Raw genomic sequence first — 18,283 nt, forward strand, 5'->3', positions numbered from 1 at the left:
ACTGGTTTTTATATTTTGGGTGTAATTTGGTGAGATCAGTATGAAGTTGTTTTTTTAGGGTTATTTACTCAAATGGTCCTCAAATTTATACCCGAGTTACATTTCGGTCCCTCAACTAAATTATTCGTTCAAATAGTTCATAAAGTCTATATTATTTGATCCATTAGTCCTACTGTTACATTTGACCGGAAACATTGACAGAATGTAACAATAGGACCAATGGATCGAATAATTGAGTTGTGGTAAATCGGGTATAAGTTTGAGGACCATTTGAGTAAATAACCGTTTATTTAGAGAACTTTTAAAACAAAAAAAAATTAGAGAACTATGAAAGTAATTTTTTTTAGAGAACTATGAAGTAGTATTACAGCTGTGAAATTCTATTCCCATCTCTTTCCTCTCCTTGTAAAACTTGGACATGGAATTTTCTTATAAAAAGAAAGAAAAAAAAACCTATCAACCTTGGGGAAGAGGAAATTATATATATATATAAATGAACTCTAGTCTTGTATGGCAAGAAGAAAACAATAACACTGGTCCTTGAATTATTCAATTTGATTTTGCTAAACCTATAGAACCACATGACCAAACATAATCATTTTGAGTTATTAAAATGATTCCTTTTTTTGTTTTTTAAGTTATTTTGTTCTGATTGTAATGCCTTCATAGTTGAGTTTCATCATTATGAAGTCTCGGACATGGACATGGATTTTTAAAAAAAGGAAAAGAAAAAAGAAAATCCCATCTTGTATATGGCAAAAAGAAAACAATCACACTAGTCCTTGAGTTATTCACAATCAGAAAAATTCAACTCTACATAGGCGGGAAGGGGATTAACATTCTCTAGTTAAACTTTCTTTGCTTGCTGCTATATATCTGCAGGTACTCACAATTCACAAATGAACACGACTAATAAAGATGGCTAAAGGAATGAATGTGGTCTAACAGGGCTAAAAGTTTCTCTATTGTACAACCAGAGGGAACAAATATTTCAACAGAAATTTTCTTCAATCTCCATCATGGCCTCCGGTTGGATTCTGTCAGGTAAGAACTAGCTAGCTAGAGACTGGCAGAGTGCATTCTAATCGGACCTGACCTTGAGATCCAGTGAGTGCATTAAGGTTAGACATCTTCATCATTGCCCGGGCAAAGTCCATCCGGAAGGTTGATCCATCGTCTGAAGCATAAGCTCTCACCAATCTGGCTGTCCTCTCATTAGCCATCAATTGCTGATCAGCAAAGAGGAGTCCTCTGCCTCTCAACAAGCTCTGGTAGTAATGAGTGTCAAAGCCTGCCCCAGACGATACAGATGATGACAGTTGCTGAAAGTATGGCATCCCCCTCAGCGCAGGCTTCTCACTCATGCCCCTTGATGCCATTGGGGATGATGCCATGGGTGCTGCCATGGGGCCTGCCGTGGGGAATGCCATGGGAGACGCCATGGTAGCTGCCATGGGTGATCCTTGGCTACTCTTCTCGTTACCATTGTCTTCACAGAAAACTCTCATCTCATTGAGGAAACTAGGAGAAACAGTTGGGTCTGGTTTCCCTGTCCCCTTGAAGTTGTGCAGGCGAGACTGGATGAACTCACATCCAATCTTCCCAATGTTGTGCCCTCCTACAGATATGAAACAAAACCAAAAAAATAAAAATAAAAAATCAGAAGGGAAGAATATGTCAAGACTGATTAATCTATTTCAGCTCCAAACATAAAGAAACGAAGAAAAAGAAGGAATAGAATTTGTTAGGTGAGTACCTAGAAGACTGACGGTTTCTCTGTCAGTAAAACCTCTGAGTGAGAACAGATGAAGTGTCTGAGTGATATTATCATCAGGTTTTGGAATCTCAGCCATGGCTTCATCATAATAGGAGCGGGCACCATCTCTTCTACCAGTGAAGAGTGGATAAAAGGGACCACCAGCCTGTCATTTTAGATAGGACAAACACTCAGAGAAGAATACTGAAACAAGCAGTCAGATAATACAGTTAAGTGTTCTGTAGCTTTTCCACTTAAATAATGAGGAACTACCAGCGAACGAGTTAGTGAACAACTAATTCACAAGCACGAAAAGTTGAACAACTAAATGTGTGACAGTTTTGGTTTCTTACTTCTCTCTTTTAGTTCTTTTTCTAATAGTAATTAGATGGAATGGAAAGAGAAGAAACTGGAAATTTTTGCCTTAGAGGTAGTTTAGAAGATCAAACGCTGAAAATCAAAACAGGAATGAATACGTCAAGACTCATAGGAGCAGTAAAACATACCAGAACAACGCCATCTCTTGTGGCAAGAGCAAGTATGTCAGCACAAGATACCACTGCAGGACAAACATTTTCGAGCACCTCCTTGATCTGATCAATTTTATCAAATCCCTTCAAGGTCTTATTTGGCACAGCCTGCTTCTCTACTGAATGGTTTTTATTACCATTGCTGTGATCCAAGAGGACTGAAGCATCACAACCCTGATTCAAAAACCCCACAACATTAAGAAAGACAGATGGAATTAGACAGAAACCCACGTAAGGTAATCATAGCCCACTAACATTGACAATACATGCTTGATTAAAAAGACAGAAACTAAGGTTAGAGACAAAATACTCAAAAGAAAAGAAAACCCATTTCAGAAAAACTCATAAATATCATGCCGAAATCATCTTATAGCATTGTAGCTTAATATTCCCAGATAAGAATTTTCGGATTCTCAAGTGTTGAAAACCAACCATAAAAGAACAACCCAGAGTTTCAAGATTCATAGAAACCAATAACAACATCAAATTGAAGATAAGAATCCGAATCATCAGAATCAGATTCCAATACCCTGAGCAATCAAAACCCATTTGAGAAACCCACACAGGCGAAGAAAAGGACGAGCAAGATTAAAAGCAGAAAACCCAAAGCAATCAAATCCTATTTGAGAAAACCCCACACGAATGAAGGAAATTACCACAAAGATTAAAAGCAGAAAACCCCAGAGCAATCCAAACAAAAGCCATTCATAGATGAAGAAAAGAACCATCAAGACTAGAAGCAGGAAACCCACACAGATGCAGAAAAGTACAATCAAGATTAAAATCAGAGGACCTTACAGCACAAAAGCTATTTGAGAAAAAAACCTCAAAGATAGAGAAAAGAAGAATCTTGGTATACCTGAATGAAGCAATCATGGAAAAAGAGGCGCAGAAGCTGAGCAGAGACATTCTTGTGCTGGGAGTAAATCTGAGCCATCGTAGACCTCACAATGGTCTCAGCTTCAGGGCATGTATCGCGGTAGAAATCATACTCGATGTTCGTTGCAACAGAATCTGTCATCTCCATGAAGAAATCTTGGCCTCCATCCGCAGACGCCAGAGAAACCACTTTGACCAGTGGTTCATGGGAGGAGAAATAGAGAAAGGCTCTCTCTGACTCGCCTCTTGGGATGCTCCATGACAGAAGCACAGAGAAGATCACCACCAGAGCAAAGGCCCACCCTTTCATTGCACTCATCATCCTCTTTCTTTCTCTCTGGCTCGCTCTTCTTCTGAGTGTGTGAGAGAGCGGGAAATGAATAACTGAATGAGCTTTTCCGTTTGGGCTGGGACCCTTTTTAAAGAGGAGTTGGTTAATTCGGGTTTAGCATATTTTCAATTTAATCCTCCGACTTGGGAAAGGTTAAAGAGATAATTCTTTTTAAGGCCGTACTTTCGATTTCTTTAAAGGGAAAATTTTGTTTTTAAATAAATATTAGCTCATTTTCATGGGACACAATTACCCAAATGTTATTTTTCTTTAATTTTAAATTGAATTACTAATACAAAAAAAAAAAAAAAGTAATAATAAATGAAATAACTCAAACGAGACACGCTTAATTTAAATTGTCTTACTACAAAGTTGTTTACCATGCATTTTTTCGTAGTTCATTTTGATTAAAATAATGTGTGTGCGAGCGTGAAAGAATAACGAGTTCATCTGTATCGAACCCCTCAAACAACGTGCTTCCAAGCAGGCAAGTTGATAGGTCCTTAAGCATCGAACCCCTCAAACGACGTGCTCCCATCGCTATAGTCACTTTCATTTATCTTGCAATCCCAATCTAATCCTAGATCCACTTAAGTTAAAACTCCATCCTTGCGGCTTCTTTCCCAGTCCCAAACTCATCACATTCAATCTTGATATGCAATTTATTGCATATAGAAATAATTGCCTCCAAGCAGGTCGATAGGTCATTCTGCATCAGAGTACCAAAGAAGGTTGATAGGTCATTTTCTCAAGGGATAGAATCAGTAGGGTTGTAATCCATTTTGTTGGGAAGGGTATAGATAGAAGAGGCAACTAATGTGGTAGTTCTTCTAATCGACACTAAAGAAAGTCTATTTATACATGAAAAGATGGAACCGTGTGACCGTTGATGGAACCTAGACAAGTGCTCAATTACTGCTACATGGACACAAAGAGACAAAGTTGATTGGGGAAACAATGCTTCAGAAGTCAAACCCCTTAATCGAACGGGCACCCATCACTATGGTTTCCAAAGACTTTACACAAAAGGAAGGCATAGATTATTAGGAATTATATTGTAATGTAATATTGTAATATATCTAGTTTCATAGAATAGATTAGTAGAATCCCACAGATAGTGGATCACGATTATTTAGCCTTAGAAGGCTAACGTGATGGAGCTTCACTCCTGTATATATACCTTGTACGAATTGCTTGTTAAACATAACAAAGTATTCAACAAAATATTCTCTTGTTTATTTTCTTAATATGGTATCAGAGCATCTTGGTGCCTGATTCTCTAGTCCTCTCCAAACCCTAGCAAACTTTCAAACACTGCCTCCATGGCAAGCGATGAGCCATCAGTCGTACAACCAAAAACACAAAATACAAACAATCATTCCAATTCCAATTCCAACTCCAACTCCAACTCCAGTATGGATTCATCAAATCCATATTTTTTTCATCATTCAGATCATCCTGGCCATATGCTCGTTCCAGAAAAATTAAACGGTGCCAATTATTCATCATGGAGTCAGTCAATGATTCATGCCCTCATAACCAAGAACAAGTTAGGATTCGTCGATGGATCCATTCAACATCCTTCAGAAAAAGAACAACCAAAAGAGTACGCTCTTTGGAATTAATGCAACAGTATGGTTCTGACATGACTTTCACACTATGTGGAGCCCGGTCTCACCAAAGGAGTCATTCATGCGAAAACTGCACACCAAGTATGGAAGGATTTTAAAGATCAATTTTCACAAAAGAATGCACCAACAGTATACTAGATTCAAAAATCCATTGCATCTCTTTCACAAGGCACCATGACAGTCCAAGTTTATTTCTCAAAACTCAGAGACCTTTAGGATGAGTTGGAGGCATATCGACCTCCCCTCACGTGTAACGAAGGAGAAGACACACCGAGAAAGAAAAGAAGAAGATCAAATGATGCAATTTCTCATGGGCTTGAACGACACCTTTAATAATGTTCGCACCAATATTCTCATGATGACACCATTGCCCAACATTCATCAAGCCTATTCACTCGTCATTCAAGACGAGACTCAACGTCAAATGACCTCAAGTGCAACTGAAAATATCTCCCTCGCTGCTGCAATCCAAAGCCGCCCAAACAATTTTTCCAATGATTCCAAGCAAAAGAAGTGTGAGCATTGTGATCAAGAAGGGCATTCAATTGCAACCTGTCGAAAACTGAAATACTATTGTAAATTTTGTGACACAAAAGGTCACACAGAGGAAAGATGCAATTACAAGAATGGAATATGGGCCCCCAAGCAAGGAAAATCCTTCCAGCAAGGACAATCCTCACAACAACAATATGGTTCTTAGGCCATTATTCTCAAAACTCACGTGGTGGCTTCCCTTCTTCAAATACACGCCCATCAGCCAACGTGGCTTCCCAAGCAGCCCCAGCCATCCAAACCAACTACTTCCAGTCCATCTTCCACTCTACAAGGCCCACAACATAATTTTTTAAATGACCTTTCTGTTGTAGAACTTCAACAACTGGCCCATGCCGTATCCATGATGCAATCAAACAGTGGATCTAGTAATAGCAATGCTTATGCAAATGCTGCAGGTCTGTCTCCTTTTGCCATTCCCTCACTTAATTCTGTATTCACTCAACCTTGGATTTTGGATAGCGGAGCTACTGATCACATCACTTCTGATTCTACCTTTTTCACTAAAACAGAATCCTCACCAATACCTAGTGTTAACTTGCCCACTGGGTCTTCTACCCCAATCACTTCTGTTGGCACTGTACCATTCGATTCCGACATCACTTTAGACAAAGTTTTATGTGTTCCTTTTTTTTCGCTTAAATCTTATGTTTGCTAGTAAAGTCACTAATTCTATAAATTGTTGTGCTATTTTGTTTCCCACCTTTTGTGTCTTGCAGGAGTTAGCTACGAGGAAGATGATTGGCTCGAGTAAACAATGTGGTGGTCTCTATTACATATCTCCGTTGCGAAGGGCACCTGTCACCTGTCAAGTATCCCATTCCTCAAACCTGTGTGATATGCGACTTGGACATCCATCACTTTCTCGTATTAAATTGCTTTCTCCATTATTGTCTTCTAGTACTCTTTCCCTTGATAATATTTGTACTGTTTGTCCTTTGGCCAAACAAACTAGACTTCCATTTCCTTTAAGTTCAATATCAACTCATGCACCATTTGATTTATTACATTGCAATATTTGGGGTCCACATAAAGTTCCCACACATTTAGGGGCACTTTCTTTCTTACTATTGTGGATGATTTTACCAGATGTACATGGATTTTTTTGATGCAGCATAAGTCTGATACACAATACCTTTTAAAATCTTTTGTTGTTTTTGCTCATAATCAATTTCATGCCCACATTAAAGCCATTCGAGTAGACAATGGGTCCGAATTTCTGTCAATGAAAGATTTTTTTCAAACCACTAGCATTGAATACCAACGCACTTGTGTTTACACTCCACAACAAAATGGTGTTGTGGAACGTAAACATCGTCATATTCTCATCGTTGCACGTGCACTCCTTTTCCAATCCCAATTACCTCTTCCTTTTTGGGGTGAATGTGTCTTGACTGTTGTTTACCTTATTAATCGATTACCATCACCACTCCTATCCAACAAATCACCTTATGAATTATTATACAAATGTCCACCATCTTTTGACCACTTGAAATTCTTTGGTTGCTTGTGTTATGCCACTGTTGTTCATCCTACCACTAAATTTGATCCTCGTGCAAAATCTTGTGTCTTTGTTAGCTACCCTACTGGTCAAAAAGGTTACAAACTTTATGATATGGAGACAAATAATTTTTTCGTAAGTCGTGATGTCAAATTTTATGAGAACATTTCCCATTCTCATCTCCTACCGGTACCGCACCTTCCAGTTTTGTTTTACCTCAACCCTTCCCTTACACATATGACAGCCGGCCCCCACCTCTCACCCATCCTGACCCATGTGACCACCAACCCATTCAGACATCCACATAGCCGCACTATGTCGACCCAGCATCTCCTCGTGATGTTTTTTCACCATCCACCACATCACCAAGTTCTCTCCCCACCGCCCATATGCCCCATCCTGCTGACCCCACCCCTGACTTACCCGACACCACTACACTCATACCCTATCGTGTCCCCCCAAACCTCTAATCTACCCATTTCTCCTACTGACCCTCCACCACCATTTCCTACCTTACAACTCCCACAACCACATTCTTCACCACCGCCCCTCCCAATGCGTCATTCCACCCGTCCAACACAACCTCCAACATGGCATAAGGACTACCACATGTCCAACCACGTCACTCATTCTATCTCGGTGCCTCGTCCTATAAAAGGTACTTGATATCCTCTTTCTCAATTTCTTTCTTATTGTAGTTTTTCTTTTGCCCATTGTGCTTTTCTAGCTAACATTTCAGGTCACACTGAGCCCACCTCTTATGCTCAAGCTATCCTTGATCCAAATTGGCGACAAGCCATGAATACAGAATTAGAGGCCTTACAACAAAATAATACATGGTGCCTAGTTCCTCTCCCAATTGGTCATAAACCCATTGGTTGCAAATGGGTTTACAAAATTAAAAACAAGTCTAACGGTACCATTGAGTGCTACAAAGCTACTCAGGTTGAAGGCGTTGATTATCTTGAGACATTTTCTCCTACTGCGAAGCTCACTACTCTTCGTTGTCTTCTTACTGTTCCTGCTGCACGCAATTGGTTCATTCACCAGTTAGATGTTCAAAATGCTTTCCTTCACGATGATTTACATGAAGTTGTGTATATGGAACCTCCTCCTGGTCTTCGCCGACAGGGGGAGAACGTTGTATGTCGACTCAACAAGTCCCTTTATGATCTCAAACAAGCATCCAGAAACTGGTTCTCTACCTTTTAGATACTATTCAGAAAGCTAGTTATCAACAATCAAAGGCTGATTATTCTCTTTTCACCAAAGCTCAAGGTACTTCCTTTACTGCAGTTCTTATCTATGTTGATGACATACTCCTCACAGGAAATACTCTCCAAGAGATGGAATGTCTCAAAGAGTTTCTTCTTAAACGCTTCGCATCAAAGATCTGGGTGATTTAAAATATTTTTTGGGCATTGAATTCTCACGTTCCAAGAAAGGCATTTCATGTCTCAAAGAATATATGCACTAGATATTCTATGAGATTCAGGGCTCTTAGGAGCACGCCCAGAAAAGTTTCCCATGGAACAGAACTTGAAGCTCACCCCCACAGATGGAGCATTGCTGAATGACCCAACTAGTACAGAAGATTGGTTGGAAGATTGATTTATCTTACTGTCACAAGACATGATATAGTTTATTCTATTCGGACACTAAGTCAATTCATGCATGAGCCTCGAAAACCACATTGGGATGCTGCCATACGGATCCTCAAATATGTCAAAGGTACTCCTGGTCAAGGTTTGTTATTCTCTGCTACCAACAATCTTGCCTTAAGAGCATTTTGTGATTCAGATTAAGGTGGTTGTCGTGCCACAAGAAGGTCAGTTACAGGTTATTGTGTTTTTCTTGGAAATTCTCTCATATCATGGAAATCCAAGAAACAAACCAATGTTTCTAGATCATCAGCAGAAGCCGAATATCGAGCTATGGCAAATACACATTTGGAGTTAACTTGGTTGCGATACGTATTGAAAGATTTAAGAGTTCCACAATTAGCTCTTGCACCATTATACTGTGATAACCAAGCTACTTTGTATATTGCGGCAAATCCTATTTTTCATGAACGTACAAAGCACATTGAAATAGACTGTCACATAGTTCGAGAAAAATTGCTAGCTGGAGTAATTAGCCCATTGCACGTATCTACACACTTCCAGTTGGCAGATGTTTTCACAAAGGCTTTGGGGAAGGATCAATTTGTGATACTACGTAACAAGTTGGGACTTCATGATATTTACTCTCCAACTTGAGGGGGAGTATTAAGAATTCTATTGTAATGTTAATATTGTAATATATCTAGTTTCCTAGAATAGATTAGTAGAATCCAACAGATAGTGGATCACGATTATTTAGCCTTAGAAGGCTAACGTGATGGAGCTTCACTCCTGTATATACCTTGTACAAATTGCTTGTTAAACATAAACAAAGTATTCAACAAAATATTCTCTTGTTTATTTTCTTAAGATAGATTATTTTGATATATGCTCCAGTTGCTAGAACAACAACCATAAGAGTTCTCATAGCCTTAACATCTCTTTACTCCTTTGAAATTCATCAAATGGAGGCCAAAACAACATTCCTAAATGGTGAATAAAGAAGAAAAAGTTTATATGTATCAACCGGAGGGTTTTGTCATGTCTGCACAAGAACACAAGATGTGCAAGTTAATAAAATCATTATATGCTTTAAAACAAGCACCAAAACAAGGGCATGAAAAATTTACTTAGTTGATTGTATCCAATGATTTTCGAATACATGATTGAGATAAGTGTGTTTTTACCAAGTTTCAAAATGGAAAATGGGTTATCATTAACTTATACATAGATTATATGTTAATCTTTGGAACCGATTTAGAAGTTGTAAACACAACAAAAAAATTCTTATAATCTTTGAAATGCATGTTGTGAGTAAACTTAGTAGGTTTACAAGTAATCATAGTCAATTACATCGAAATGCAAAATCTAGAATATCAAAATACCTTAAAGTTAAGGAATTTGGTATAATGGATATCCTACAGTTTTGGAAGGATATACGGATGCCAATTGGATAAATGCTTATGAAGATCATAAATCCACAAGTGGCTAGATTTTCACACTTGGTGGAGGTGCCATGCCTTGGGGCTCAAAGAAACATACATGCATTTTAGATTCCACCATGGCAGTTGAGTCATATAGCCTTAGCCACTTGTAGTAAAGAAGCATAATGGCTTAGAAATCTAATGATAGATATACCATTATGGCCAAAGCCAATGCCTCTTATCTCTATACATTATGATAGTCAAGCAACACTATCAAAGGCTTATTGCCAAGTATATAATGGAAAGTCTAGACACATTGGACTATAACACAGTTATGTGAGTCAACTGATAAGTGATGGGGTTCTAACCATCAATTTTGCAGGATCATGTCAAAATTTGGCAGATTCATTAACTAAAATATTTTCATGGGATAGAGGGTCTAAGACATCACAAGGGATTGGATTAGAGTCCATTTCACAAAGTCCCAAACGATGAAAACTCAACTCAACACTTGAAACATCAAGTCCTTGAGTTCAATGAACCAAGTACATCATATGATTGTGGTTGCATGACATTACCCGCCCCGAATTCCTCGGAATCAGGGACGAATCCTATGGATTATCCGACATTATACTGATGTCGGGCTCACTTATTGAAGACATTAGACCTTTTGCCGAAATTTTGGCAGAGTGTCCCTTGAAAAATGGACATTCCCAAATATTTTCAACTTGTTAAAAACATAGTTATTCAACTTAGCAGGTAGCATGCACAAGCTAGTATTATGCAATTAACATCAATGGTCTCCCACCTTACAATCAACCCTAGTATGGGCGACATTAGAGGATATCTAACAAAATTCAGTTTATAAACGAAAAAAATAAAGTTTAGCGGAATAGAAATAAACAGAAGTTGCCCTACACAAGCTCTGGCTCATTGTTCACAGTTGGATACGGCTTCATGACTCAGGACTATCTACTGCCTGGGCGCAAAACAAAAAGTGTGAGTGGAAGAAAAAAAAGGAGTTTGGTTATATTTGAAAACAACATACTAATCCCACCGTTTGGAAAATAATGCTAAAACATGCAATTGATACTACTACTACGTAATCATTGTGAAACCAAAGTATTCTCACTTCCTCGATATCATATAATAACATCCAAGTCATGCCTTTGACTTTAACCCAACCTGTCCCCGAATCATAGGATTATGAAACGGAATATGTAAGAATGACTTAAAAATAATCCACTTATACTTATATATATATATACATATAAGTTACGATAACTCATACTATACATATATATATATATACACCCTAGATTCCATAAGTATACGAATAATATAATATCTATATTATATATGTATGGAAGATAATATCGCACCAAGTTGAGTACTGGGGAAACAATCCAATAGGGGGATTGTTTGACTAGCCCGCAGGGTTTCAACTTTCTACCATGCGTCTAGGGATGAGCTGTCCAACCGGGGAACTAACACTCTACAGCACACATGCTGGAAATTCCAACGCCATGTGGCCAAATCCAATCACTAAGTCCTATGTGCGCAGACTATTTTATCACACATCGGATAATCCAACGCCACGTATGGGTACAGTAACCAGGGGAGGGTACTTAGTATGGTGCAATTGCATATTCACATAATAATCAACAAAATACCATGAACTCATATTAATCTTTTGCCCAATTACTACATCACAGTATGAATTACAACTTCTCAAAACATAAAATCCATATTCAAAACAACCATGATTCTCAAATATCAAAATAGTCAAACTTCCAATATTAAGCAATATATATATATATATATATATCACATAGTTAGAACAATCCATTTTTAATGCATATTAATTCAATCTATAAAAAATAATACACTTTCAAAACAAAGACCACTCCCAAGAAGTCTGACACTGTGTGACCCTGATAGGGTCTGGTTTGCTAAGTACGAGGTGCCGGGGTACCTATTTAAGAATCGAAGACTAAATTAATAACAAACGCTTCGAACGAGAACTTTAAAACAAAATCCTAATTTCTCGGGATTCAGAGTGTGTATGACGGACAAGATGTTCTTAAGGTCCGACTATGTGTTTCAAATGGTGGAATAGCCTTTCAAGATGCTTGGTCAACCGAGTGGTCAAACTTTCCAAATTGGGTCAACCGGGCCCAAAGGGCCCACATCCAGAGACGGACCCACGGTGGGGTCACTGGGGTCAAACGACCCAATGGAAGCCATGGAAATAGGCTTGGAAGTCCACTTGAGCTGGTTGTGTGACCCCTTGAATTGCCCTCCAAGTGCTTGATATTTTGCCTAAGAGGAAGAGGGAAGAAGCTGTGCGCAGGAGGAAGAAGAAGTAGCGCATAGCGCGTTTTTTCTTTTAAAACACCACAGGCAAAGCGACGTCGTTTTGGCCCAAAAAATTTTAAAATAAAAAACCCTTTCGTATCCTTCCATTTTCCCACATCTGTTTCTTGAGCAGAAAGTCGTAGGTTCGACCCTTACTTGGTGCGTTTTCTTTTTAATCTTTTTAACCTGTTTTGTTGTTGGAATTAGCCAGTCAACTTTTTTCCATTTATTATTATTTATTCCTCCCAAATTCCAATGATTGGCTTCGAAATTAGAATCCATGAATGATGAGCTTTACTTGTAATTTTATCTAAGGATGACCACAACATGGTTTTATCACCACTATTTAACACTTAAGAATTTCTCCACACAAACAAAAAAAAACTTGTTTTTCTTCATTGTAATTAGAACAAAATGCAGTAACCAACAGATTGGAGCCAGATGTTCTGGCAAAATATCTAACCCAATAAATTTTTGGCTTGTTTTTCTAACAGTGCTAAAACCAATATTACAAAAAAGTCTACACAATAAAATTTTGGCTTGAAATTTTACGAATTGAAATTACTAAAAACATACATAAAAAAATGACAAATCGAAATCATTCAAAGTATATTTGTCCAAGAAAGGAATAAAATTTGGAAGAGAAAAAATAGATAAGAAAAATAACCCATTCTTAAATTTTCTTTGGAACATTTACACTATGACCCTACAGGTTCGGATCCTGGGTCCGTCACTGCCCACGACCTCGGATTTCTGATCCAAAAGTTCTTGTGGCTTTCACTAGGTTTATTATACATATCCTGCAAGTTTGGTCCGAATCAAAAGGTCGGATCACTCACGATCGGACGGTTACCGTTTAATGCAAACTTTAAGTCATTGAATCGGAGCATCCGGGACTCCGATTCTCAATCTGTGAATTCCTACCAAATCCTAGAGATGCCTAGATCAACATATATGAAAATGAAGTTGATCCAACAGTCCGAACATATAGAACCAGGATAACACCTAATATGCATAATGCGATTGATGGTCAAACAATAACCAAATTCAAATCCGAGCATACCGTCATGCTCGGGACGATATGGGGATCATTTTAGGACCAAATGGTTCACCTAAATAGTGCCCACGCCTCTGCTACATGCGCCAGCAGCGCGTTGGTGTCTAGAGAAATTCTGGTGAGTGAAAAATATCCAAACCGTCGGTCAAGACCTATACCTACATGATCAAGACAATGAGTGGAGCAACTTTTGTTCTTGGACCATGGCAAAAAAGTGACTGGAACTTGCCAGAAACACTAGCTGAAAATTGGCCAAACTTTAAGTGATAATTTGAGTTTTGAAATGCAGAAATTGATCCTAATCAATGCAACCATAAACTAGAACACATTGAGAGGATGAAAAAGCATACCGACATTGAAGAAATTGGTGGCCGGAATCGCCGGAACGAGCGGTGGAAGTTTTTAGAAAACCGGTCAATTTTTCGAGTTTCCAACGACAGTGGGGCCATTGAGGGGTAGGGCTGGTAAAGGGAGTAGAGATGGTTCTTTTGGGATTGGTACCACCCAAAATGGTGGCCAGATGAAGCTGTGGTGGTCCAAAAATAGGGTTGTCGTCTTGTCGGGGTGGGGTCTGTTTCGCATGGGGGAGGAGAGAGAGAGAGAGAGAAAAGAAGATTAAAAAATCTGATTTTAAAAACCGACTTTGAAATATTTACGATTATGCCATTATGCTTCTGTTCATCTCAACTTTTTCGTTACAACTTCAATTCGAGCCCACTACATGTCTACGGACTCATCTCGACGCGATATACGTCATGGTACATTCATTTCCCCAAAATCCTATCAGATTAAAAAGTGACCAAATTAACCCTATCCCTAGGGGTAAAATTGAAATTTCATAATTTATTAAATTAAACGAATACTTAAATTAGGGTTGGAATGTTACATTGCAAGCACTAAGTGTTCTAGGAACATGAGAACACTACTTATATATTTTATATCCAAGGTACAATGTTTGGTACATGTAGTGTAGGAAAAAGGTTGAGTTATGACTCATAATAAACAAAAATTGGAAGTAGACTTGACAATATTGTCCATGATACACTAACACATACGACACGAATTCACACGAAAAAATCAGTATTCGGGTTGGACTTATCGAGTCAGGCTGAAAATGAGTGGACCCGTTAGACACCTATTAAGCTAATGGATCCTGTCAGTGTCATTTCTCTCTCTGTCTCTCTGTCTTTCTCTCTGCTTTGAATTTTTTGTTGTGGAGAAATGCAAATCTATAATGGCAAAGACCAAAGGCCTTTTCTTAAGTGGTGGTGGTTATGGGTTTTTGAAATTTCGGGAGGGAGATGTAAGGGACACTCATCGTAGAAGTAGTAATGTTTGACATTTTTTTTCCTTTGGTTTATCTATTTATTTTTTTTATCATTTTTTTATTCTTAACGTGTCATTTCTTATCATTCACGAATTGCAACGAGTCGTGTTAGTATTAGGTACTTTCCACCCATTTACTTAATAGGTCATGTCATGTCAACTAGTTAAGAAAAGCGGGTTGACACGAACATGGCAAACACAACCCATTTGCCATATAGAATTGAAAGCACTTAGTTAAAGGGTTGTTGAGGCCCAAAAAATTCACAATTGGGCCCGAATATATTCTCGGCCCAAAACGATATATTATTGAGAAAAAACCCAATTTGGAGCACGCAAAGATTTACCGTGCATGAATCACACTTCGTGTGCCATTCCAAATAAATAATCTATCGTGCTAGGAATCAAAATTAAGATTGTAAAATGCGTTAGTTCTACAAATCCATGCTCATTATCCCGTCAAGCATCATAATTGAAAGACATGCCAAGCAACATGCCATGCCAAACATTGTTATGTCACACCCAACCACGCTACAAGCCTAAGTGGGCCCAAGCCACTTAAATGTCCGGGGCTTGCTTGAGTGGGTTATGATACGGATGGTAATAAGTTGTCATGAGGCCCATTGATGGGCCGAGAAATAGAGGTTCTGAGTGGCTTGGGAGCCTCGGAACCCAAGCCCATTTCTTAGGCCCAAACATATGGGTAAGCACAAAAAGGGAGAATAACCCAACCAAAATAACCCAACCAAAAAACCCAAGCAAGATGGCCCACTAAAATTAACCCATATAGCCCAATATTTGATGAGATTAGCTCATTTGTTTGGTAGGTTGAAAGCCCATACAAATTAGAAATAAGAGGGCAGTAAAGGCTCCAACATTTGATTGAAAGACAAAGCCTTGGATGGAGCTGGGAAGACCACGTAGGCTGCTGGGAGGGAAGGAACAAGCTTTCAAGCAAAACATCCAAAGAAACAAAAGATATTGGCACGCAAAGAGCCACCCTTCGAACCAGCAAGTATACTAAAGCTCTTTCCTTTATCAGATCTGACTATGAAGGAGGAAAAGAAAGGGAGAAAATGAGATATCTGAAAATAGGAATTCATCACTAGGAAGGCTACGGGAAAAAAGGCCTTAAGCTCCCAAATCTCCTGATTTTGTGCGAAAGAGCAGAGTAGATTTCACCAAAATAGGATGATTGAAGGGATGAGGGGAGAAAGGAAGGGAAAAACTTGGCAAAATGGGATGGAAGCCAATAGGGTTTCTTGGAAAAATATGGCTTCCAGCGGCTATAAATAGGGTCTCTTCTACCCAACAAAAATCATCCACAACCAGAGAGCAAGCTTCCTCTCTTACTTGCAAAATCCAGCCATTTCGTGCACTATTCACCCTTCTTCCCCATTTTTCCTCTTTTGGCAGATTGTTCTAACAGTGAGTCATCACTGTCAAGCTGCCGGAAGAAGCACTCAAGCCACTATTTCCTTTTCTCCCCCTTCTTTCTCAGCCAAACCTACTTAAAAACCCTTCCTCTCTTACCTGGACACCTTTTCTACTCTCCAATAACACATAATTCTCTCTTTAGTGCTAAACTCATGTCAATTTTGCTCCCATGCATTCACAACAGAGAGGTCCTTGCGGGACCTCTCTGTGTAAATAGCATGATTACTGCCAATTTGAGAGGATTTGTTTACATTTTTCATTGTTGAGACCTCTCTTGATATCATACATTTCTTGATATCAAACATGGAGGAATTTCACGCTTCTGTACAATGGTCTCACACACATTTTTTTACCTTCAAGTTAGTTGTACGGAAAAGGATACTCAAATGAATTAGTTTATACCTTCTCAAATGGTATTTGTGACTGAACTTTGTGTCTTCTTTGCTTGTTTCTGCAGCAGTTTTGGTATTTTTCTTCTGTGTAGCCTTTCTATGTTTTCTCTTTTCTGCGTTTTTGCCTTTTGTTTTTTGCTCCTCTCTTTTTCTTCCTCCTCAATCAGAATCCCAACAACCTCTTCATTTTCTCTCCAGACTTCTCGCCTCTGCCTTTTTTGCCTATGTACGTTCATGACTTTTATAGGCAAAAGATGAATAGCAGTTGGGGAAGCACGTTTGCTAAGTGGGCGGCCTCTCTGCTGTAAGGAGTTGCAAAGGATAAACACGATCTCTTCCCACCTCTTATTTTTTATTTGTTTTATTTTATATTTCTTTTGAAAACTGACCTTATCTCCTTTTTAATTTCTAGAAGGAACAATCAACAACCTTAAAGATAAACCTTCACGTCTTGGGCTTTTATCCTGGGCCCTGTTCCTTGTCATGTAATTTTTTGTGTTCAACACCTAGCATTCATGTCATGTTTGTAGTGTTCGTATAAATCCGATTTTCTTAACCGGTTGACACGACATGACACAATAAGAAAATAAGTGGAAAATGTCAAACGCAAACACCACCCGTTACAATTCGCGAATCACACGACACAAATAATTTGAGAAACTGAAATTAACTTAAACGTAAAAGGATTCTTTGAACAAACGTATTTCACAGTACAAGGATACTGCAGTTTTCCTCTCTTAGATATATCTGAAAAACAAAGCTTACAAAATAACAATCTCCACAATAACCACTAACACACAAGTGCAGATTTTGTGGAGTTCAACTACCTTAAGCAACGGAAGCAAATTTGAACGTGGTGAACAAACTAAACCACAACTTCTACATTCTAGGACTCCAGCTTGACTTGGTCTCTACATGGCCATGTCAACATTATTTAATTTAAAAAACTAATCAAACTGAACTAAATAACTTTTAACAAAATACACATTAATCACAGCACCCTCTCAACTTCACAAAATACCATCCCAGATCCATAGAACCAAAATTTCACAAAACATAATAAATTAAAACCAATAAATCGCAATTGGAGTTAAATGATATATGCAAATTGGCAGCAAAACCCATAAAAAAATTGAAAAAAAAGAAGATAAAATCAACAACCAGTGAGAGAGAAGGTTCGCTAAAAGAGGAGGAGAGAAAGGGTGTCACAGTGAGAGAGAGAGAGAGAGGAACAAAAAAGAAAGCTATGTTTAGTTTCTGAGAAAAATAATAAAAAGACAAGAAACTTACAGAGAGAAAGACAATGGGAGAGTTGGGGGAATGAGGGAGGAAGAGATGAAAGAAAAGAAAGAGAAGGAGAAAGAAGAAAAAGGATATAAATTTACAAAAATACCCTTGAGCTTAATGGGTTAACGGATATTCGCGAATTGAGACGACACGATCCGTTAGCTTAACATGTGGCTAACGAGTCAACACGATATCAACATGACACGATAACCTGGACCTGAATA

At 38.5% G+C, this 18,283-nt stretch overlaps 1 protein-coding gene and 1 pseudogene across 1 annotated transcript; one reads left to right on the forward strand and one right to left on the reverse strand.

Moving 5' to 3' along the window:
- Positions 1-833: 833 nt before the first annotated feature.
- Positions 834-3,560, reverse strand: LOC103327056 (putative Peroxidase 48). The gene is made up of 4 exons (XM_016792815.2): positions 3,146-3,560; positions 2,263-2,460; positions 1,757-1,922; positions 834-1,618 (listed from the first exon to the last, which is right to left on the reverse strand). The coding sequence occupies exons 1-4, from the start codon at positions 3,485-3,487 to the stop codon at positions 1,056-1,058; spliced, it is 1,269 nt and encodes a 422-aa protein (XP_016648301.2). The 5' UTR covers positions 3,488-3,560; the 3' UTR covers positions 834-1,055.
- Positions 3,561-4,818: 1,258 nt separating this feature from the next.
- Positions 4,819-5,827, forward strand: LOC148919268 (uncharacterized; annotated as a pseudogene).
- The last annotated feature ends 12,456 nt before the right edge of the window (positions 5,828-18,283 follow it).

The sequence above is a fragment of the Prunus mume genome, linkage group LG3, assembly GCF_029339155.1.
Source record: "Prunus mume cultivar Tortuosa linkage group LG3, ASM2933915v1, whole genome shotgun sequence".
Taxonomy (NCBI): Eukaryota; Viridiplantae; Streptophyta; class Magnoliopsida; order Rosales; family Rosaceae; genus Prunus; species Prunus mume.

Bases quoted from the DNA above. Each gene is read 5' to 3' on its own strand.
- LOC103327056 (XM_016792815.2), bottom strand. From the start codon at position 3,487: ATGATGAGTGCAATGAAAGGGTGGGCCTTTGCTCTGGTGGTGATCTTC. The intron at 1,923-2,262 runs GTATGTTTTACT...CTAAAATGACAG, and splicing joins CAAGAGATGGCGTTGTTCTG to GCTGGTGGTCCCTTTTATCC. The intron at 1,619-1,756 runs GTACTCACCTAA...TCATATCTGTAG, and splicing joins AGAAACCGTCAGTCTTCTAG to GAGGGCACAACATTGGGAAG.